General features: G+C 53.6%; 1 protein-coding gene across 1 annotated transcript in view; it reads left to right on the forward strand.

Annotated features, from left to right (window-relative positions):
• The window catches only part of PRICKLE3 (prickle planar cell polarity protein 3), a 129,647-nt gene extending 118,512 nt beyond the window's left edge, over positions 1 to 11,135 (forward strand). Inside the window, exon 9 of the mRNA XM_086940158.1 lies at positions 9,958 to 11,135. Coding sequence (XP_086796284.1) covers positions 9,958 to 10,685 — 728 coding nt within the window. The 3' untranslated portion in view covers positions 10,686 to 11,135. The remainder of the gene's footprint in view (positions 1 to 9,957) is intronic.
• The last annotated feature ends 12,893 nt before the right edge of the window (positions 11,136 to 24,028 follow it).

The following is a 24,028-nucleotide window of genomic DNA, read 5'->3' on the forward strand; positions in this document are numbered from 1 at the left end:
TTTAAAGCTCTTCTGCCGTTCATGGCTAACAGATTGTACCTTATTTTGCATTTTTTAACCCCATGCGCATCACGGATTGGCTGGAAATATTATCATTCATATCTTGGATCAACTCGCAGGAGCATTTTGGCTTTCCAGCTCTGTTGTTGGCCGTTCAGGTGTGTCCTTCCGCTTCCATTGGAGTGCATGAGGGACTATTTTACATCTGAAATCGGTTGGAGAAAGAGCAGTAACTCTAGGGAGTGCGCGCCGAGAGAAGTGTCTGGAAGTGGATGCCACAGAAAAGAAAGGACAGGACCCCTTTCCTTCTGCAGTGTATTTTCACTGGTGTTTGGTCTGCACTTTGTTGCCGTAGTGTAGGCTATAACACGGCTATGCGTGCCCGTTGCGCGACCATTGGCTTTGGCACGTCTTCTTTTGCTTTCGTGTTTTTGCTACATTTAATGTTTTAATTTCCTTCTTTTGCCATCTTTTTCTCCTCTTAATGTGGAGATGCCCATTTTAAGGTATGATTTAAATTGAGCATTTTCAAACGAGGGGACTCATGAAACTGCTTTTTGAGAAGTGTCTCGTTAGAAGTGTAAAATGATCAAGTGACGGTTTGAGTGGTTGTGTGACCTGAAGTCAGCAGGAAGACGCGCGTTATTGTGAGATCAGGGGGGCTTTCCCCACTCACTCTGATACCAGAACCCCTAGTAGGTACCACTGGGTGTAAAAAGATTCTATGTCCCGATAGACTGGATTGGACATCTAATACATTGATGTCACTTCCTGGGGGCATCCCTTACCTCTGTCACTCCATCTAGCCTTAAGCGACCTCCGTGAAATTGAACTACCCGCCATTTTGGTCAAGGCGCGGTCTAGTTGTTAACCCTGGGGTCTTTAAAACGGGACGCTGCGCGAGCGCGCTCGAACCCGTAGTAGTGCAGTCAGCTGCACCTCCTCGCTGCTACCGAATTATTGCTTCCTTGCACATTTGTTTTTCAATCTTGTGAGCTGATCTATTTCAACTTCTCTTGCACTTTTAGAATCAATTTTTTAAAAAAACGTGTTGCACTTTACTTTCATCTGACTTTGAATTTAATGTGCAGTGGGAATCGAACCCTGAGAAGGAGGAATCGGGGTGAAATTGATCTACCCGCCATTTTGGTCAAGGCGCGGTCTAGTTCTTAACTCTGGGGCCTTTAAAACGGGACGCTGCGCGATCTCGCCAAAGGCGCCCCTGAAGGAAACCCGTCTGCGCCCGGCCGCGTCCCGGAGGAGCCTTTGAAACTATATGAATCTCTGGTTGCTAAAGTTGACCCCTTATGCTCTCTCCCCTACACATAAAAAAGGGGACACATCCTCGATCATATTTTTTCAACGGATAAGATTATCTGGTCATACCACTGTATACTTACATTTAGACTGTGCAAGAAATCCCCTCAGCCTCAAACTCCATGTACGCCACGCACCATGAGTTTCAGACCTTTCAATCAGATGACTTCGGAAGCACTAGCTAGAGCACTTGAAACTCACCCTATCTCTTTTAGTGGCCACTTAATAAACGATGTATGTACATTAGAAAGTTGGCGCGAGTCTATGCGAATGAGCCCGCCCCCCTAAGACCCGAGCAGCAAACGGCGGCAGAGCCTCAGCCCCATGGTTCACTGAGATTCCAAGGAAAAGCAGAAGTGCATTTGAACTCTTTGGATAAATTGGCATATAAAGTGGCATTAAAAGCCCACTACGTTAAATCGGCATGGAAAAAAGAACTTTTTGTTCTTAAAAATTAAGAAAGCAGGGAACTGAAGTAAGGAACCGTTCAAAATTGTTATAGATTTTTCCTCCCCTTGCACCACAAACAGTCTTTTTACCCCCACTAAGGAATGGACGATCCTTATTGCACAGACGACCGCCGTTCAAGCTTCGCTTGGGGAATCGCCCCCTTCTAAAGCAGCCACTACTGGCAGGCTCCCCCTTGCTTTACCCAACGCTGGTGGAACCCTTTTACATTTTCCTCCAATCACGCTGACCGACACACTGAAGATAATGAAAACACTAAAATCAGGCTCCCCCTCGGACCCCTGCCCCGCGAAAATACTGGCATCCGTTGCAACGGTGATAAACCCGACGGTCAATAGGGCTCTGAACCTCTCTCTGACAGGTGTGGTGCCGGACAGCGGGAAGCATGGGAAAATCCTCCTGCATCTAAAAAAAAAAAAAAATCCTCCGCCAACCCTTCTGTGGCCTGCAATTACAGGCCAATCTCGTTGCTGCCTTTCTTCTCGAAGGTTCTGGAGGAATATGTAAATTGGGTCGTTGCGGATTTTGTTGAGACCAATCGTGTTTTACATCCCAGCCTATCAGGGTTCCGAGCTAATTTCAGTACTGAAGCAGTCCTACTGGAAATCTCGGAATCTATTAAACCCACACTTGATAGAGGAGGCAGGGCTGTTTTGATACTGTTGGCGCTCTCCGCGGCTTTCGATACAGTGCCCCATGCTCTCCTTTTGAACAGACTCCACGGATGTGGTATAGGGGGCACGGCCCTTCGGTGGCTTACATCTTACCTGGAAAACAGTCAGCAAACAGTTTGGTCTCCCCCTTTTTTGGCCCCTATCTTGCCGCTTAACGTAGGTGTTGCACAAGGTTCTATCTTAAGCTCCACCCTGTTTAATGTGTTCATGGCGCCTTGGTGCCTCTGGCAGAACAGCACAGCGCTAAAGTTATATCTTACGCTGATGATACCCAATTACTGTTCACCTGCGGTAAGGATGAGGCCCTGAATGGGAATGAGATCAGCGCCGTGCTGTCCGCAGCATGCAAGTGGTTTAAAGAGAATCAACTGCTGTGTAACACGTCCATGAAGTCTCCGGTCCAGGCTGCGGCGGGCGCATGCTTTGGAATACTGAAAATGTTGAGAAACCTCCTTCCACTACTCCCTGTTTCCCATAGGCAAACAGTGGTCCGAGTATTGCGTTTGCCCCGTCTTGATTATGTTAATGTTCCGTATGTCGGCCTGCCTGATTATCTTCTTGGCCGTTTACAGGTGGTGCAAAACGCCGCCGCAAGAGCCATACTCATGGTGATCCTCAGGACCACATGACCCCTCACCTGAAGCCCTTGCGCTGGCTTTCGTTACGACAGACACATTTCAAAGCCTTGGTGCTGGCTTACAAGGCCTCCATAGCACTGGGGCCTTTTGTCTGCGAATCAGATGCCAGCGCTACGTTCCGTCCACAAGCCCGAGGTCTTCTAGCGAGCAGCTCCCGCTGATTCCTAGGTTCTTCCGCTCTCGCCTGGGCGGGCGGGCGGGCGTTCCTTTCAGGTGGTAGCTTCTCATCTCCGGAATAATCTACTGCCAGCCTTGCGTCATGCGCAGGACCTCCTCAGCTTTAGACGTGGATTAAAAACATGGCTTTTCTCACAATAAGTCTGTTGTCCTGGGGATGCCTGTATTGCTCTGTCACAGGTTCTCTTTCTCAGCGCCGGGACACTCCAGGGAGTAGCCGTGCGCTTTACAAGTACCCAGTAACATAGAGGGGTCTCCATCCATCAGCTGCACATGAGGGGCCCTCATCGCCCTGTGGGGGCTGGTCCTGGCTCTGTTGAAGCCCCCTCCACTTCGAAGAGGGGACAGCGGCCTGGTGGTGTCACCCACTCCCTGACCCAGGACAAAGCTTCTCCTCCCAAGAGATGTGCAGACAATTGAACCCAGTGCAGGCATGAAAGAGGCATTGTACCCAGGGCCGACCCACCACAAAGGGCGATTCACTCACACCAGCACAAACATGGAGGGCTGAACTCACCACAATGAACTATCAATTCACTCACGCTGGAGCGCAAACGTGAAACACCAGGGTCCATGCAAGTCGCTGTAGCCCTCCAAACACCAGCTTCCCTAGGGGTAGCAAATGCATTATAAATACAATTCCAATGTCAATGTCCTTTTTCTAACAGCAACAAAATGTAAACACCTGTAAATGAACTGGACCCATATTTCAGGAAATGCCAGCAGTAAAAAAGCACAAATGAAGCACATTGTAATTCTGAAGTGTGACGTAAACAAATATTTTAATAGGATCAAATCAAGAAACTTTAGTTGGCGATGCACAAATGATAAATATTCGCCAACACTTGATTTTTACGTATAATCGTTTCTGTACTATATTGTTATATCAGTAAAACCGCACATCTGTGCAATATTTAGCAGCCATTTGAATAAAAAATCTGCAGTCTGTAAATGACAGCGGCCTCCGCACCATGATTTAATCACATATTTGCGGCCGGAGGGTCCGCGCCTGGACACCCTCACAGGTAACCAGAAGCGCTCTTCAAATCTACCGATTTGATTGATTGACACCAGAACCTCTGCCGACACATGTTTAGGAGCAGGAATCTGTTGTAGATTCACGAGCAGTGCATTTTTCTGCCACCTAGTGGTTGGGTCCAGGAATGTATCTGTAATTAACTGTGGGCGTCGCCCAAGGCAGCGAGTGGCCACTGGCAGCGCCCAATGATGCGGCTTCCATTTTAAATCCCCCTGAGTCACGAGGACCAATCAAGAGCCGCCTCTCCTCCTGGGCTAAAGGACTTGGTAGGGCAAAGAGGGGAACAAGAGGCCACAATTGGTTTAGGCCGCGCCAACCTTCCCGCCTATCATTGGGGAGGACATAGGTTCCGGATGACACCGCCCACTTTATCCCCTCCCCCTTCCTGTCAAGAAAGGAAGGCCCGGGGCAGGGGTAGGACCTCTCCCCCTGCTAAGAACAGAGGCCCTTCAAACAGGTGTGTTTTTTAATATGACATTCTCCTCTCTGGACAGTCTTTCATGCAAAGGCAGTGTTGTACAAAAGTAATTTAGTTCTTGATTATGAACATTTTTGAAAATCCTAAATGAAAGGAACATAATCTGAGAAAAACAAAAGAAACTAAGCGAGGAAAAAAATCAGTCTTCAATATACCAGGGAGATTCACCCCATTAACCTGGTTTTAGGTTTTTGGGGCTCTGTCCAGACGGGGTACGATGCCGCCTTTGAGAGACGCCAGCTCCGTGTCTTATGACTGGTATTACCATGGTATATGCCTTACATTACACCGCTGTAATGTTGGTCTCTCATACCACCACGGTGTCTGTCGCTAACACCGCCACGCTGTCTGCCTCTCACGCCACTGCGGTGTCTGTCACTTGCATCATCTGGTGCCTGTCGCTGGCATCACTGTGGTTTCTGTCACTACCACCACCGATGCTTCTGTCGCTGGCATCATCGCGATGTTCGCCATTCACACCGTCACTGTTTCACTGGCATCCCCGCGTTGTCTACCTCTCTCACCACAGTGTATGTAGTTGCTCACACCGCCACGGTCTCTGGGGTCATGAGTCTGGTGGTACACCGTGTCAAACACTGACATAACCAGGGTGGCAGTCACTTGCATCGATGATGGCTGTTGCTCACCGTCTAGTTCCCCTGACTCAGCGATGCACGCTGTCACTCACCCCAGACCTTTGTCTTCCCAGCTAGGATGCCCCAGGACTCTCAGGGAAGCTGGTTGCCTGCAGAGCTTAATTTGAGCCGGAGGTTTCCGGTGCTCGGCACCAGCACTTGTGTCAGCTGCCTCATGAGGCCACTGTTTATTCAATTAAGAAATGAGCACAACAACAGTTGTTTATTAATTCAATAAACATCAAAAATTACTACTACCTTCTGCCCAGGAAATTCTTATCGTTTTGGATCAGACTGAACTGTCACACTTGCAGGGTGTGAGGGTCAGTAGTTGTGTTGGTTCTGTCATCGGCGGCATGGCTGGGGCAGTGTGTGGTGCAAGCCGCAGTGACCTTCTGACGAGGACCCTTGTGAGTGTGCTTCCCACTGGAAGCTCCTGGCCCAGGTGAAGGGTCAAGGTTCATAGGAGCCCTTCTAAAGGCAGACCTGTCACTCTCTGTACGTGACCCCTGGAATGTTCAGAGCTAGAGCATAGGGTTCGAGGTGCTTTTTACAGCACCATGATACGTCTGCTACCGAGACCTAATGACATTTCAAAGTAAGGACACTTTGGGGCAGGCCTTTGGAAAGGTTTTGAGAAAGAACGCCCTTTGCCTGTGGCCGGACAGGTGTTCTTTTCTGATGTTTACCATTCATATTAGTGAGAAAGTCCTTAAACTCCAGGCTATCGAAAGGTGGGTCATTGTCGGATTCGAGAATACAGGTAAGAACTTGTGTTGCAAAAATGTCATTTAGTGTCCCGATGAGTTGGTCGTGGGTGGTTGACGACGGGTCTTCCATATGGGGAAACCACGAGTGCTCATCAGTGACCACTGTGAGATGATGTCCTTTGTTGAGGGGTCCAAAGAAATCGTCTGCGATCCTCTCCCGCACTTGCTTAGGGAGATCAGACATGACTAGTTGATGCTATACCAGGTCTATGCCGATGGTAGCGGTGACTCCCCAATCTACAGCACAACAGTGACACAGAGGGTGCAGAGGGAATCAGGCTTTATGACATGCATGTTTCTGATTGGCGTCGTTCAGTATCCCCTTGGCTATCGCTTGCCCTCCGTCACTCCCCAAAGCAGGTCCCTCAGCCTCTCCTTGGCTGAGAGCGGCTGTGGCGGACAGGTCAACTCTCACCACCTCCACCGGCAGCGGGTGAGTGGGACGAGTGAGGTGCCGGGGACCCCCAGCCAGAAGCCAGGGCCTGGGGTGTGCATCGTAGCAGTGGGTCTGCTGGGGTTCTAAACCCTCTAGCCAAGGCAAGTGTTTTACTGGCCACGTGGGGTCCATGGCATGTCCTGCTGCCCTCTTCCGGTGTCTACAGTAAGACGTCACGGGCCGCTTCCTGCACCTTTCACAAGTGTCAGGTAGGATCATTTCACTCAGTCTTCAGATGGCTGCAGCACTGCCCTGGGCTCTGCATGATAATGTACTTAGCCGAGTCTCACAGTCATGTTGGACCCTGATTTTACAACACCAATTAACCCCATTTTGCAGTGAAATCCATAATGGAGACCTTCCATGCAGACGTCTGGATGGGTGGCCTACTGTGCGGTTCAGTGTGTTGTATTATATTGGATATGTGTATTCACTGGCTGCCTGTTAGGGCCAGAATCCGATTGAAGGCACTATGTTGGCCCCATCAGTAGGGCCCTCGTTTCCTCCAAGCTGGCTTCGAATGTTACCCTCCTACCCGTACCCACCGTCGAGCTCTGCCAAGCTGGCCGGGGTACCCTCCTACCCGTACCCTCCGTCGAGCTCTGCCAAGCTGGCCGGGGTACCCTCCTACCCGTACCCTCCGTCGAGCTCTGCCAAGCTGGCCTGGGTACCCTCCTACCGTACCCTCCGTCGAGCTCTGCCAAGCTGGCCGGGGTACCCTCCTACCGTACCCTCCGTCGAGCTCTGCCAAGCTGGCTTCAAATGTTACCCTCCTACCGTACCCTCCGTCGAGCTCTGCCAAGCTGGCCTGGGTACCCTCCTACCCGTACCCTCCGTCGAGCTCTGCCAAGCTGGCCTGGGTACCCTCCTACCCGTACCCTCCGTCGAGCTCTGCCAAGCTGGCCTGGGTACCCTCCTACCGTACCCTCCGTCGAGCTCTGCCAAGCTGGCCTGGGTACCCTCCTACCCGTACCCTCCGTCGAGCTCTGCCAAGCTGGCCTGGGTACCCTCCTACCCGTACCCTCCGTCGAGCTCTGCCAAGCTGGCCTGGGTACCCTCCTACCCGTACCCTCCGTCGAGCTCTGCCAAGCTGGCCTGGGTACCCTCCTACCCGTACCCTCCGTCGAGCTCTGCCAAGCTGGCCAGGGGTCCCAAGAGTAAAAAGATCTCAGTGGGAAGGAAGAAGCTTTCTTTATTCGGCCTCTAAATTGTGGAATTCCCTCCCCTCTTCTTTGGAGATCGCTCTAATCTACTGACATTCAGGAAAGAATTCAAAACCTACAAGATCAGGAATCCGCTTCCTTCACTTATGAGTTTGCTCCAGTGGCGGCCTGTCCCCCGACAATGTGGTGAGCCGGAAGAGGGAGGTGGGGAGGATTCACAGGACAAAATAAATGAATAAACAAACGAAACAAAAGAAATATCTGAAAACGCACCTGTTTCCCACCCGCAACCCTAGTTCAGGTCAGTCGTACAATCTTCCTGCTCTCACTTATCGTCAGAACAACACAGCACAGAGATATCTCTTCGGAGATGGAATTCCTGCGCTTTACAAGAAACATAAATAAATAAATAAATACCTGAATGCCTCCGCCAACCACCGCAGCGCGTGCCTCCGTGCTTCTTCTGGGTACAGGCTCCCAGACTGCTTTCACGCAGCTCCAGGACTGGCCGCAGTGCAGAGTTTGGGATTGGCGGGTTGGGCGGCGCTCCTCCACCCTAACGGAGCGGCCACCACTGGCTTCCTCCCTTCATCAGAATGGACCCGTTTCACCAAGAATCCGCCTACTTGACCTATTACCTGTCCTTCCTCTGCTATCTTTATCAGAAGGATACAATGACCCTGCTGAAAACCCGAAACCGGTCCTAGGATGCTTGATTCTGGTCCAGGGAAGGCATGGCTTGGCAGTTCGGGCTGGACTGGGGTGGCAGAGTGGGCTAAAGAACGGTGATGGATTAAACCCAGATCTGTTGCCTGGGTGTGAGTGTTTGATTGGTTCAGATGCTCCGTCCATCACCACCCTCTTTTGCACCTCTTTTGGCCGCCATAAGTGTGGCAGGGTATGCTCAGACGTGAGTCCCTTGCTCACTTTGCCACTGGATTCAAGCAAGCCGGGCTGAAAACGGCTGGAATGCCAGAAACCGGTCCTCGAAGCTTGTTTCCGGTCCAGGGAAGACATGGCTTGGCAGTTCGGGCTGGACTGTTCCCATGAGGCACAGGGTCAGACTGATTTGCACTGAGGTGGCAGAGTGGGCTAAAGAATGATGGATTAAACCCAGATCTTTTGACTGGGTGTGAGTGTTTGATTGGTTCAGATGCTCTCTCCCTCACCTCCCCTTTTTGTACCGCTTTGTTGGCCATAAGTTTGGCAGGGTATGCTCAGACGTGAGTACCTTGCTCACTTTGCCACTGGAGTCAAGCAAGCCGGGCTGAAGACGGCTGGAATGCCAGAAACCGGTCCTAGGAAGCTTGTTTCCGGTCCAGGGAAGACATGGCTTGGCAGTTCGGGCTAGACTGTTCCCATGAGGCACAGGGTCAGACTGATTTGCATATAGCCATGTCTGAACTGGGGTGGCAGAGTGGGCGAAAGAACGGTGATGGATTAAACCCCCATCTGTTGACTGGGTGCGAGTGTTTGACAATGTTCAGCATTCCGTCCATCATCTTTTTGTGTTGCATTTGCAATGACCCTAGCACCAAGACGCCTTGGGGTAATTGTGCACTTTATAAAATGTAATAAGATAACATAACGTGCAAGTGCGAGGGAGATTGGCCCACTGAGGTTCTAAGTGAGCGGGACCACCGTGGTTTAGAGCAAGGTGTGGTAGAGCGTGTTTGAGGGAACTGTTCTAGTGTAAGATTGTGTGAGGTGTATGTGTGTATTGGAGAGTGCGCATGGGGGTGAGTGTGCTCTGTACATGCCTCTCACACTTTGGGGTGATACGGGGAAGTAAGTTCTTGTATCTTATGACCGGTGGCCAGTATGAGTTTTGCAGGTTTCTTTATTAGTTCTATGTTGCAGGTAAGTAGATGAGTGCATCAGTCTTAAGCCAGATGAATCCCTGGCGTCCGCCCTTGCTCCAGCTCATACTCCCGCTCTACCAGGAGCGGCCTCCCTGCTGCTCGACCCATGTCCATCTGTCGCCGCTCGTCCGCACTGGCAGCGGGCATTCCACGCATCACGGTTGCACCAACATTCCACTGCCAACACTCAAGCTGGCTGAGCAGCAGGGAGGCAGCTGGGCTGGGTCACATCCAATAACATTATGTGAATATAACATAAGTGCTGTGAGTTTCTCATTCATTTTGTCTTTGTATTTCCAGGCGAGGACTCTCCGGTCCATTTCCTCCGAGGTCGCCCCCAGCGGCACTCCATGCCTGAACTGGGCCGCCACCACAAGGGCGGCGATCCCACCGCCCCCAGCAGGCCCTGCACCATGCCCAAGGCTCTGCCTGACCAGAACGGTGACAGCTCCCTGGAAAGGGCCAACTTCAAGCGCAACACTGCCAGGGTCAGCTTCCGAGAACCCCTCACCTCGGGCAGCCCTGGGTCGGAAGGGGCCGTGCCCCCACCTCTATCACGTCTGCCCCCACTGACCAGTAACCAGGGGCCACCACCGCGGGCCAGGAGGCCTCACCACCGCAGAGACCGGCGGGCCCATTCGGACAATGCGCTGAACCTCGCCAGCGGTACCGACCAGAAGGGTGCGGAGGAGCCGGAGTGGAGGTTGCCACCGGGGGGCCGTGCCAGGGTTTACCAGTCCTCCTCCCGCCTTGAGGAGGCCTCTCGGAGCAAGGTGAGGGGCGCATTGTATGGTTTCCATGGTGACAGTGACTTGTGCTCTACCTGCTCTTCCTCCTCTGATGAGGAAGAGGAGGGATTCTTCCTGGGGGAGCGGATACCTGTCCCGCCCCACCTGCGAGTTCTGCCATGCACCGCTTCCAAACCAGGAGCAACCAGCACCCTGCCAGAGTGCCAAGTGGCACGGGCGGGCAGCACTGAGCCCCGCAGGCGCCGGCGACACAAGGACAAGAGCTGTCTCATCTCCTGAAAAGGACACATGAACATGGAGCGGCATAGACCGGTGGCACCTGGGCACCGACCCTCTGTGCCCATGGAACATGGAGCAGCATAGACAGGTGGCACCTGGGCACCGACCCTCTGTGCCCATGGAACATGGAGCGGCATAGATCAGTGGCACCTGGGCACCAGCCCTCTGTGCCCATGAGTTACTTCCACCCAGCTGACGCGCACAAGCACCGTCCGGAGACATCCACTGAGCTCAGAATGAGTCTTCCTTTCCCACCTGAGACTGTGTGTATTTCCTGGCATGATGCCATTGGATGTGTTCTAAGGCCTGGTTCCCCCTGAGGTTTAATGCCCCATGAGGCACAAGACACCCTAAGGTTTAACATTTCTGAGACCTGTTGGCACATTTATGTCCTCGTATGTTTTTTCTATGAGTTATTGTAATACATTTTTGAAATCCGTGTCGAAACAATTTGCAGTGTTTTACATTTCACAGAGGGGCTGTGGTGGGGAAGATGAAATTTGGGGTGATGGGGCTTTGGGGTGCATGGACCCAAACTAGAGTCTACCTGATGACTTATAAAGGGCTTGTACCATGTCCACAGCTCTGTCTAAGAAACTGGGTTTTTGATTGAAGGGGTGAAAAAACCTCCGCAAACCACAGTCCCTTTCAAGGTGAACCACAAACGTCACTAAATTAACCGATGCTTACCCTCTGGCATCGTGGCACAAACATAGTCAGGCTTTACTTGGAGGCACTGTTAAGTTTTTGTGCAGCACAAAAATAGTGATAAAGTGAAAACGCAACACAAAAGATAGCTCCCACCGATCTAGAAAAATAGAGTAAAATTTTATAAATAAAATGAGAGGAATCCTATCCGGAGACAGAGATTGAGTGAAACTGCTGCTTAGAAGCAGAAACCACGTACTGTGGGAATCTGGTTGCGCTGCACAGGGACAACGTCACAACTTCAGGCCGACCGTGATGTAGTGTGGGCTGGATATAGGGGCCAGGTTAGTCCTCCTGAAAAGGTTACCTTCTCAAACTCCAGCACGCACAGTTCAAACTTTGGGGGTTCACATGAGGAGCGCCACTGATAACAACCAAGGGTCCAGGACATGGGGGGCACATCTTAGAGATCAGGAACTCACTCCAGCAATGTTCAGCAGGGTACAGGTCAGTCCAACCGCAACAGGTCAACTGGGCAGGTGGAGGCTTCTGGAGCTTGTTGGGTCCCTGCAGCTCGGAACAGGAGGTCACCCAACTGACCCTTGGAAGTCACTCTGATAGTTCTGGGCTAAGGAGAGGGTCCTCTTTCCCGCAGGCAGCAAGGCAGGCCTCAAGGAGCAGGACAGACCTCTGAGAAACAAGGCAGGCCTCAAGGAGCAGGACAGACCTCTGAGAAACAAGGCAGGCCTCAAGGAGCAGGGCAGACCTATGAAGAACAAGGCAGGCCTCAAGCAGTAGGGCAGTCCTCTGGAGAACAAGGCAGTCCTCAAGCAGCAGGGCAGTCCTCTGACGAACAAGGCAGGCCTCAAGCAGCAGGGCAGTCCTCTGGAGAACAAGGCAGGCCTCAGCAGCAGGGCAGTCCTCTGGAGCACCAGGGCAGGCCTCAGCAGCAGGGCAGTCCTCTGGAGCACCATGGCAGGCCTCAGCAGCAGGGCAGTCCTCTGAAGAACAAGGCAGGCCTCAAGCAGCAGTGCAGTCCTCTGAAGAACAAGGCAGGCCTTAAGCAGCAGGGCAGTCCCCTGAAGAACAAGGCAGGCCTCAGCAGCAGGGCAGTCCTCTGGAGCACCAGGGCAGGCCTCAGCAGCAGGGCAGTCCTCTGAAGAACAAGGCAGGCCTCAAGCAGCAGGGCAGTACTATGAATAACAAGGCAGGCCTCAGCAGCAGGGCAGTCCTCTGGAGCACCAGGGCAGGCCTCAGTAGCAGGGCAGTCCTCTGAAGAACAAGGCAGGCCTCAAGCAGCAGGGCAGTCCTCTGAGAAACAAGGCAGGCCTCAGCAACAGGGCAGTCTTCTGAAGAACAAGGCAGGCTTCAGCAGCAGGGCAGTCCTCTGAAGAACAAGGCAGGCTTCAGCAGCAGGGCAGTCCTCTGAAGAACAAGGCAGGCCTCAGCAGCAGGGCAGTCCTCTGGAGTACAAGGCAGGCCTCAGCAGCAGGGCAGTCCTCTGGAGTACAAGGAAGCCCCAGCAGCAGGGCAGTCCTCTAAAGGACCAGGCAGGCCTCAAGCAGCAGGGCAGCCCTCTGAAGAACAAGGCAGGCCTCAAGCAGCAGGGCAGTCCTATGAAGAACAAGGCAGGCCTCAGCAGCAGGGCAGTCCTCTGGAGTACAAGGCAGGCCTCAAGCAGTAGGGCAGTCCTCTGAAGAACAAGGCAGGCCTCAAGCAGCAGGGCAGCCCTCTGAAGAACAAGGCAGGCCTCAAGCAGCAGGCAGTCCTCTAAAACAAGGCGGGCCTCAAGCAGCAGGGCAGTCCTCTGGAGAACAAGGCAGGCCTCACGCAGCAGGGCAGTCCACTGGAGAACAAGGCAGACCTCAAGCAGCAGGGCAGTCCTCTGAAGAACAAGGCAGGCCTCAAGCAGCAGGGCAGTCCTATGAAGAACAAGGCCGGCCTCAAACAGCAGGGCCGTCCTCTGAAGAACAATGCAGGCCTCAAGCAGCAGGCAGTCCTTTGAGAAACAAGGCAGGCCTCAAGCAGCAGGGCAGTACTATGAATAACAAGGCAGGCCTCAGCAGCAGGGCAGTCCTCTGGAGCACCAGGGCAGGCCTCAAGCAGCAGGGCAGTCCTCTGAAGAACAAGGCAGGCCTCAAGCAGCAGGGCAGTCCTATGAAGAACAAGGCCGGCCTCAAGCAGCAGGGCCGTCCTCTGAAGAACAATGCAGACCTCAGCAGCAGGGCAGTCCTTTGAGAAACAAGGCAAGCCTCAAGCAGCAGGGCAGTCCTCTGCAGAACAAGGCAGGCCTCAAGCAGCAGGGCAGTGCTCTGGAGAACAAGGCAGGCCTCAAGCAGCAGGGCAGTGCTCTGGAGAACAAGGCAGGCCTCAGCACCAGGGCAGTCCTCTGGAGAACAAGGCAGGCCTCAAGGAGCAGGGCAGTCCCCTGACGAACACGGCAGGCCTCAGCAGCAGGGCAGTCCTCTGGAGCACCAGGGCAGGCCTCAGCAGCAGGGCAGTCCTCTGAAGAACAAGGCAGGCCTCAAGCAGCATGGCAGTCCTCTGAAGAACACGGCAGGCCTCAAGCAGCAGGGCAGTCCTCTGAAGAACAAGGCAGGCCTCAAGCAGCAGGGCAGCCCTCTGAAGAACAAGGCAGGCCTCAAGCAGCAGGCAGTCCTCTAAAACAAGGCAGGCCTCAAGCAGCAGGGCAGTCCTCTGGAGAACAAGGCAGGCCTCACGCAGCAGGGCAGTCCACTGGAGAACAATGCAGACCTCAAGCAGCAGGGCAGTCCTCTGAAGAACAAGGCAGGCCTCAAGCAGCAGGGCAGTCCTATGAAGAACAAGGCCGGCCTCAAGCAGCAGGACCGTCCTCTGAAGAACAATGCAGGCCTCAAGCAGCAGGCAGTCCTTTGAGAAACAAGGCAGGCCTCAAGCAGCAGGGCAGTACTATGAATAACAAGGCAGGCCTCAGCAGCAGGGCAGTCCTCTGGAGCACCAGGGCAGGCCTCAAGCAGCAGGGCAGTCCTCTGAAGAACAAGGCAGGCCTCAAGCAGCAGGGCAGTCCTATGAAGAACTAGGCCGGCCTCAAGCAGCAGGGCCGTCCTCTGAAGAACAATGCAGACCTCAGCAGCAGGGCAGTCCTTTGAGAAACAAGGCAAGCCTCAAGCAGCAGGGCAGTCCTCTGCAGAACAAGGCAGGCCTCAAGCAGCAGGGCAGTGCTCTGGAGAACAAGGCAGGCCTCAAGCAGCAGGGCAGTGCTCTGGAGAACAAGGCAGGCCTCAGCACCAGGGCAGTCCTCTGGAGAACAAGGCAGGCCTCAAGCAGCAGGGCAGTCCTATGAAGAACAAGGCCGGCCTCAAGCAGCAGGGCCGTCCTCTGGAGAACAAGGCAGGCCTCAAGGAGCAGGGCAGTCCCCTGACGAACACGGCAGGCCTCAGCAGCAGGGCAGTCCTCTGGAGCACCAGGGCAGGCCTCAGCAGCAGGGCAGTCCTCTGAAGAACAAGGCAGGCCTCAAGCAGCATGGCAGTCCTCTGAAGAACACGGCAGGCCTCAAGCAGCAGGGCACTCCTCTGGAGAACAAGGCAGGCCTCAAGCAGCAGGGCAGTCCTCTGGAGAACAAGGCAGGCCTCAAGCAGCAGGGCAGTCCTCTGGAGAACAAGGCAGGCCTCAAGCAGCAGGGCAGTCCTTTGAGAAACAAGGCAGGCCTCAAGCAGCAGGGCAGTCCTCTAGAGAACAAGGCAGGCCTCAGCAGCAGGGCAGTCCTCTGGAGAACAAGGCAGGCCTCAGCACCAGGGCAGTCCTATGAAGAACAAGGCAGGCCTCAAGCAGCAGGGCAGTCCTCTGAAGAACAAGGCAGGCCTCAGCACCAGGGCAGTCCTATGAAGAACTAGGCAGGCCTCAAGCAGCAGGGCAGTGCTCTGGAGAACAAGGCAGGCCTCGAGCAGCAGGGCAGTCCTCTGGAGAACAAGGCAGGCCTCAAGCAGCAGGGCAGTCCTCTGGAGTACAAGGCAGGCCTCAGCAGCAGGGCAGTCCTATGAAGAACAAGGCAGGCCTCAAGCAGCAGGGCAGTCCTCTGGAGAACAAGGCAGGCCTCACGCAGCAGGGCAGTCCTCTGGAGAACAAGGCAGGCCTCGAGCAGCAGGGCAGTCCTCTGGAGAACAAGGCAGGCCTCAAGCAGCAGGGCAGCCCTCTGAAGAACAAGGCAGGCCTCAAGCAGCAGGGCAGTCCTCTGGAGTACAAGGCAGGCCTCAGCAGCAGGGCAGTCCTATGAAGAACAAGGCAGGCCTCAGCAGCAGGGCAGTCCTATGAAGAACAAGGCAGGCCTCAAGCAGCAGGGCAGTCCTCTGGAGAACAAGGCAGGCCTCACGCAGCAGGGCAGTCCTCTGGAGAACAAGGCAGGCCTCGAGCAGCAGGGCAGTCCTCTGGAGAACAAGGCAGGCCTCACGCAGCAGGGCAGTCCTCTGGAGAACAAGGCAGGCCTCGAGCAGCAGGGCAGTCCTCTGGAGAACAAGGCAGGCCTCAAGGAGCAGGGCAGTCCTCTGAAGAACAAGACAGGCCTCAAGCAGCAGGGCAGTCCTCTGAAGAACAAGGCAGGCCTCAAGCAGCAGGGCAGTCCTCTGGAGAACAAGGCAGGCCTCAAGCAGCAGGGCAGTCCTCTGGAGTACAAGGCAGGCCTCAAGCAGCAGGGCAGTCCTCTGAAGAACAAGACAGGCCTCAGCAGCAGGGCAGTCCTCTGAAGAACAAGGCAGGCCTCAAGCAGCAGGGCAGTCCTCTGGAGTACAAGGCAGGCCTCAGCAGCAGGGCAGTCCTCTGAAGAACAAGACAGGCCTCAGCAGCAGGGCAGTCCTCTGGAGAACAAGGCAGGCCTCGAGCAGCAGGGCAGTCCTCTGGAGAACAAGGCAGGCCTCAGCAGCAGGGGCAGTCCTCTGGAGTACAAGGCAGGCCTCAAGCAGCAGGGCAGTCCTCTGAAGAACAAGGCAGGCCTCAGCAGCAGGGCAGTCCTCTGGAGCACCAGGGCAGGCCTCAGCAGCAGGGCAGTCCTCTGAAGAACAAGGCAGGCCTCAGCAGCAGGGCAGTCCTCTGAAGAACAAGGCAGGCCTCAGCAGCAGGGCAGTCCTCTGAAGAACAAGGCAGGCCTCAGCAGCAGGGCAGTCCTCTGAAGAACAAGGCAGGCCTCAGCAGCAGGGCAGTCCTCTGAAGAACAAGGCAGGCCTCAGCAGCAGGGCAGTCCTGTGAAGAACAAGGCAGGCCTCAGCAGCAGGGCAGTCTTAATGATAAACCATGCAGGCCTCAAGCATCAGGAAAGTTCTCTGGAGTAAAAGGCAGTCCTGTAGTCTTCGCAGGTCCAGCGCCCTCTTTGAAATGTAAGTGGTGCAGGGAACAGCTCTGTCTTTCTCCCGGGTACACCTTGGTCTAGTGTTCACTCTCTGGGCTCAATACTCATTCCTGCCGAAAACACCAAGTTGGCCTCAAAGTTTAGGGGAGTGAAATGCCAACTTTCTAAAAACCGATCATAAAGAAAGCAGGGGTTGCGCCCATGACAGTCAGTAAGGCTGCCCCCCCCCCCCCCAAATTATATTAAAGAAGGGGATGCCACTGCTGACGATCATTTGTTCTACCAATGAGTTTTGATTTTGTGACCGCACAATTTAATTACTTCGGCCACCGTTTAATTCCTATTAAATTTTTTAAGAAATCAATGAATTATTTATGTATACCGAAAACATACAAGGAAGTCAGACAATCATTTGAAGATAATCAATAGATATTTTTGGGAAAAATCAAAAACCCCAACACATTTCACAATACATCACATGTAACAAAAACATAATACAATGTCAATTTGCGTATGTGTAAACATATAACCGTGTTTGTATCCTGGTTCTGAATTGATCTAACCTACAGGAGCTGTAATAATTGCAACCATTTCATAGACAAGTACAGGTCACGCTCTGCTGATGCGAAGGGTTGGAAGGAAGCGATGGGATGGGATGAATGTGGCCCCCACTGCTAGTTTATGCTGCGGTGCCTGGATCAGTTTTCCCCCGGGGTGGCTTCATTGAGTACTTACCCGGATGTCCGCTGTGCAGTCGAGGTCTTTTGTGCTGTCCGGGGTAATGTCCAGGGTGTGACGTCTGCTGTTAAGGAGGGATCCGGCGTTGATGGGTGATCCAGTGCTGGTCTTGGAGGGATCCCTGTGGAGTGAGCGGTGGGCCCGATGAGCAGAAAGAGTGACAGTCTGTATCTGGAGGTCACCAACAGGAAAACAAGTACCCCCACACCCCGGGAGTAAAGACCTGGGGACCTATTTATGAAAAAGTCACACAGTACAACGCACCAAGCCGCCTCGCTGCGTTGCGTGACAGGTAAAGGACAGGAATGTGCAGCATTTAAGGCAATACAGCACATTCCTGTCATTTCCTGTGCGCTGGCGTCCCAATGGTGGCCCAGCGCCAGCACAGACACCCTCGCACCATGACGCAAGGATGCCTGCGGGATTGTTTTTGTGCAGGAAGGGACACCTTAACAGGAAGCAACAGTGACGGCTCCACCACTACGGAGCATTTAAAAACAGAAAAATGAAATGATAACTTAACGTTATCATTTCATTTAAACGTACTGGCACAGTCCCTGGGGAGCGGCCGTTTAGAGGTTGGGGAGGAGTGATCGGCTCTTATCAGTGCAATGACATTTTGACTGGCCGTCTCATGCTGGCCAAAGTGTCATGCGCACTTTGAATGTTCTCCACCCAGGCTGCATTACAGCCTGGCTGGATACCATTCCCAGGGTCCCATTCCCTGTTTGAGACCAATCACAATGCTGCATTGCAATGTTGTGATTGGCTCAGGGGAGACTGGGTGCTTCCTGCTTCCACAGAAGCCAGGAAGAGAACGGCGCGCACAGAGGAAAGGCGGTGGCCAGATGCACCCAGGTGTTTTCTTAAATGTATTTTTAATTCCTTCCACTTCCCCCGCGACCCGGCTGTGAGAAGTTGGCCTGGCATATGACGTCCACTATTCTAGTGGGCCCCTTGCACCAGTCCAAACGACCCTTATTGATGGTAGGTTTAAAGTCAACCTTATAGAAAGCTATTCTAGTGGTAGCTGTGGAGAGCAGCCTTCAGGCTAAGTCTTGAAGGAATGTAAAGCAGCTTGTTTTACTAGTCTATAACCTCATGAATGATCAAATGAAAGGAGCACCACACCAGGTATATATATAAAATATTTGTATTTATTCTAAACACATCCCTCTAGTCTCTTTATGAGGCTAGAGGCAAAAGTACAATACAGGAACTTAAATAGCACACAGTAAAGTAGCACAGTATACGTTTTGACCTAGGGGCCTCACAAACCATATACTAAGAAAGTGGTATAAGTACCGCTGTGAACATAGAGACAAGGCCTAGGGCCTGTAGAACTGCTGGGGCAACCAGGAACCACCCAAGGTAGGGACGCAGGAGACCCACGGGGGACGTGTGCAGTATCTAAACACAGCCGCGAATCACAATAGACTTCTATGGAGAAAGTTACAGTTAGTATTTTAAAGAATAAGGACACTTAGTAGTGGACGGCGAACAAACCCCTTCAGTACTGGACACTCCAAGAGTCAAGACCCACGGGAGCACCGAAGTACTCGTATTACTTCACCCAGGGAGGCCGGGTGCATAGGTGTCTTTTCGTGTCGGGTTTAGTTGTCGTTTCCTATGAAGAGCTGCAAAGAAGTGCTGCAAGCGACCAGGTGAAAGGTGTCTGGGTGGATCGAAGATCTGAAGAACCTGAAAGCAGAGGGGACAGAGTCTGGTTCAATTGTCAGTGACCAGGATGACGGCAGGAAGATGCCAGCCGATGTTGGGTGATTTCAGGTGATGTAGGTGAAGCTTGACTCTTCAGACACGAGGACCAGGAGGTGTTGACGACAACCAGGAGCTGGATTCGAGCTGTCCCACGAAGGATGTCGAGTGCTGCAGCATCGGTATCCGGATTGTACCCAACAAGCCTTGGCAACCGCAACCCACGCAGAATGCACAGATTGGCTTCGGTGCAGACCAGCAAGGTCTGAGGGACTCACCCTTTGGAGGGGAGTCAGTGCACGTCTGGAGCAACCAGGAAAGCCCAAGAAACAAAGGATTTACCTTCATGGGGACCCACCAGTCAACGGAACAGGGATCGCGAAGGAGCCTCGAGCAGGAATGCCTAAAGCGGGCCCACAGAACACTCGTGGAGTGTAGGCCCACAATCTTCGATGCCAAAGGTGCACAGGGCTTGGACTACAAGTAGCCCACTGCACAACCTCGGGAAAGCTTGGGAAGTTGATGCACTAGCAAATGTGCTGGATGCCCAGGAGTTCCGGTCTTACGTCTCTCGTGATGGCTACAGGTCTCAGCTTTGCTGGGGACTCCTGTCCGCCTCGGAGATGTCTGGAAGTCTGTGTCCTGTGTCGCAGATTCTTCGGGATCTGCGGGAGCCTCACAAATGCAGACCGGCAAGATGCTTCTTTGGTGCCTGTTTGAACAGGGAGTCACTCCTTGAACCCAAGGGAGATTTCTTCCATCTTTCAGTCTAAATGGAATGTCGAAGGTCAAAGATATATGTTGCAGAGTTTAGTCCAGGGTAATCTAAAGTCCTAAGGCCTGGGTTCCTATACTTATACTAAGTTTTGGAGTAGGATTAACTCTAGGGTTCCACCTAAGGGAGGACCTGGGGCTGGGGAGGGGGTGGTTACACTCCTTCCCCTTTGTCCGCAAGAGCTGGGGCTGAGCGCCTCAGCAATCGGTTTGAACTGGGAAATGAACAAGGATACCTTGTGTGCGCCAGGCACTGTCTGAAAAGCATTCCCTGAATGCACCCACCCAGCCCCAATACACTAAAGCCTGTCTGGGAGGTGGTTACACCTCCCTGTGACAGTAAACATATTGTCCAGACCTCCCCTGCCAGAATTTCGTCCACCAGCAGGAGGCCAGACTCGTGCCTGTGGCTGCAGCATCCATTTTGTGATGCTGGGGCTCATTTAAACTATTACCGGGTAAGTAAAGGTGTACATGTCTCTCCCTCTGGAAGGGTGGAATTCTACCCCCGCTGCCAGGACTGGCGGGGGGGGGGGTTGGATTCAAAGTGTTTGACACCAAACACTACATGTTTTGATGCAGCCATTCCAAAGTTAGCATTTACTGCGAGGTTATAATGCACTTGAGAGTATATGGTATGGCTGTATCACAAAACAGCTATAAGGACGTGTTTCCGAAAGCTGCAGAGGGGCTCAGCTCATGCTAGGGTATCCTCTCACACAAAACCAAGCACTCTACCTTCAGGATTGTCAAGATCTGCCATAGGAGTGACTTACAGGTTAATATGCGCCTGCTTTAAAAGGTAGATATAGGTATACTAAGTAAGGGGTACTTACACCACCTTACCCAGGCTGAAGTAGCAGACCTGTGGTGTTATTTGGGGAGGCTTCCCACGGGTGGCATAATACATGCTTCAGCCCCTGGTAGGCCTCTGGGGTACCTATGCCCTTGGTACCTAAGGTACCATATACAGGGACTCACAAGGGTACCCCAGTAACCAATCTGGAGTGTACCTAATGTAAAGGTAATCAATTTAGAGAGGAAGCAGCTAGGCTGGGGTCCTGATTACCAGGGCCCCAGCCAGACTAAAGTCGAAAAACATTGAAACATCAGCACACAGTGGGGGTAACCATAGTAAGCAGATCCTACTCTCTTATAAGCCCCACCTTGGCTCTCGGGTCCAGTCCCGCCCTTGGATGCCCCCCGGAACACCCACTTCTCCCTCTAGTTTCCAGAGGCAGTGGGAGCTTCGCTGGACCTCTCCTGCCCCCCTCGAGGCTCCCTCAGGCGGCTCAGCCCTGTCGTGGCTTCCAGACCTCCCTTTTAATGTTAGTTATAAAGACATCGCACAGAAAACATTTGTCCTTATCTGTGCTTAATTAGAACACTGAGAATAACAGGAAGCAAGGCTTCTGATTAGCTGCTTCTGCTGTCAGTAATGCTTCCGGGCCAATGATTGGGCAGATTGATAACAGGAAGCTGTCCTCGCACGTGGCCCGGCTCTGGCGTCATACCAGTCATCTTTGGGTCTGGCTGACAACTCCTTGAACCCTGAGACACAAGACATGCATGATGGGGGGTGGGGGGGGCGTTAAAAGAGTCGACTCAGGGCCAGGGTTTGACCCAATTGTAAATGAGAAAAGGACTGCCTTGAGACGAGGATAGTTTGGGCCCCGTAATAGAGTCCCAGGAGTATCTATCGTTTGATAGATACTCCTGGGACTCTATTTCAGGGCCCAAACCATCCTTGTCTCAAGGCAGTCCTTTTCTCGTTTGTTTTGTGGTAATTCCCCTGTGGTAACTGCCTTGCATCAGAATTCAGGGCTCCCCCTTTTGATTGGTCGTTTGACCCAATTGTGGCAGCTTGCAATCCTATAGAGGTGGCCTATACATACATTTGATTGGGCGTACCAGCTCTACCCAGGATGACTAACAACATTCTCACCCCCATCAATGAGTCTAGTGGGCGGGCCGAGGAGCTGGAACCACTGCAGGTGGGCAGGGAGGTCTTCACCCCCATGAGTCAGTGCGGTGAGTACCGGGGTCAGTCTGAGGAGCGGGCCTGCTGCAGGGGTCAGGCGTCTTCAGTCATGAGTCAGTGCGGTGAGTACCGGGGTCAGTCCGAGGAGCGGGCCTGCTGCAGGGGTCAGGCGTCTTCAGTCATGAGTCAGTGCGGTGAGTACCGGGGTCAGTCTGAGGAGCGGGCACTGCTGCAGGGGTCAGGCGTCTTCAGTCATGAGTCAGTGCGGTGAGTACCGGGGTCAGTCTGAGGAGCGGGCGCTGCTGCAGGGGTCTGGCGTCTTCAGTCATGAGTCAGTGCGGTGAGTACCGGGGTCAGTCTGAGGAGCGGGCGCTGCTGCAGGGGTCTGGCGTCTTCAGTCATGAGTCAGTGCGGTGAGTACCGGGGTCAGTCTGAGGAGCGGGCGCTGCTGCAGGGGTCCGGCGTCTTCAGTCATGAGTCAGTGCGGTGAGTACCGGGGTCAGTCTGAGGAGCGGGCGCTGCTGCAGGGGTCTGGCGTCTTCAGTCATGAGTCAGTGCGGTGAGTACCGGGGTCAGTCTGAGGAGCGGGCGCTGCTGCAGGGGTCAGGCGTCTTCAGTCATGAGTGAGTGCGGTGAGTACCGGGGTCAGTCTGAGGAGCGGGCGCTGCTGCAGGAGTCAGGCGTCTTCAGTCATGAGTCAGTGCGGTGAGTACCGGGGTCAGTCTGAGGAGCGGGCGCTGCTGCAGGGGTCCGGCGTCTTCAGTCATGAGTCAGTGCGGTGAGTACCGGGGTCAGTCCGAGGAGCGGGCGCTGCTGCAGGGGTCAGGCGTCTTCAGTCATGAGTCAGTGCGGTGAGTACCGGGGTCAGTCCGAGGAGCGGGCGCTGCTGCAGGGGTCAGGCGTCTTCAGTCATGAGTGAGTGCGGTGAGTACCGGGGTCAGTCTGAGGAGCGGGCACTGCTGCAGGGGTCAGGCGTCTTCAGTCATGAGTGAGTGCGGTGAGTACCGGGGTCAGTCTGAGGAGCGGGCGCTGCTGCAGGGGTCAGGCGTCTTCAGTCATGAGTGAGTGCGGTGAGTACCGGGGTCAGTCTGAGGAGCGGGCACTGCTGCAGGGGTTAGGCGTCTTCAGTCATGAGTCAGTGCGGTGAGTACCGGGGTCAGTCCGAGGAGCGGGCGCTGCTGCAGGGGTCAGGCGTCTTCAGTCATGAGTCAGTGCGGTGAGTACCGGGGTCAGTCCGAGGAGCTGTGTGCCATGCAGACACTCGTGCCACGCGCACAGATAACGTCAGCTCGGGGCCCGGGTGTCACATGGAAGCACCCCTTTTCCCGAGGGGGCTGGTGGGCCACACTCCTCTGCACCAGAAGGGGGCCTGTTCAAGAGTTATCCCAAACTAGGTGCCCTGCCCCCCTGCTTCATGTCAGCACCCCAGGTCACACCCTACCCCCTGTGGACCAGAGAGCACGCGTGGGGCCCCCATGAGGGCCGCAGAGCAGGGTTGGCCCCCGCTCTCAGCTCACACAATGCATCTGCTGGTCAGTTGAGTCAGAAAAGACAGGATTATAATTTCACATGCACTCACGGCGGGGTACACCCCTGAATACCATGCAGGGGGCATTCCTGTCCCAACACTGGACAGTGGCAAGCGCATTTTTATTGGGACTAAATTGTCATATACAGGCCGCGGTCGGAGATGAATGATTGCACCAGGTAACAGGAGACTCTACCTTGAGGAGGGTGGGTAACTGGTATATCCGAATGTGTTTTGCTGTGCAGGCTTATGACAGTGCTTGTAGCATCTGTGCTTTCAGGGACGGTTCACACAGCAGCCATCTTACTTTGCCTGACCTGTCCCAAACAAGGCCAGGCATTTGCTGATCGAAGGGGCAGCCATCTTACTTTGCCTGACCTGTCCCAAACAAGGCCAGGCATTTGCTGATCGAAGGGGCAGCCATCTTGCATTGCCTGACGTGTCCTAAACAAGGTCAGGCAGTTGCTGATCGAAGTAGCGGCCATCTTGCATTGCCTGACTGTAGGAAACTGAGTTTTTGTTGCAGTAGTCCCCATACGTTTTGCCTGATATTTGATGCAATTTCGATTGAAGTACACTGGGTTCCTGCTAACCAGGTTGGTCCGCATTGGAGTAGAAGGTTGGTGAGGGTTATGTGATGT

This window comes from Lissotriton vulgaris, chromosome 10, assembly GCF_964263255.1.
Source record: "Lissotriton vulgaris chromosome 10, aLisVul1.2, whole genome shotgun sequence".
NCBI lineage: Eukaryota > Metazoa > Chordata > Amphibia > Caudata > Salamandridae > Lissotriton > Lissotriton vulgaris.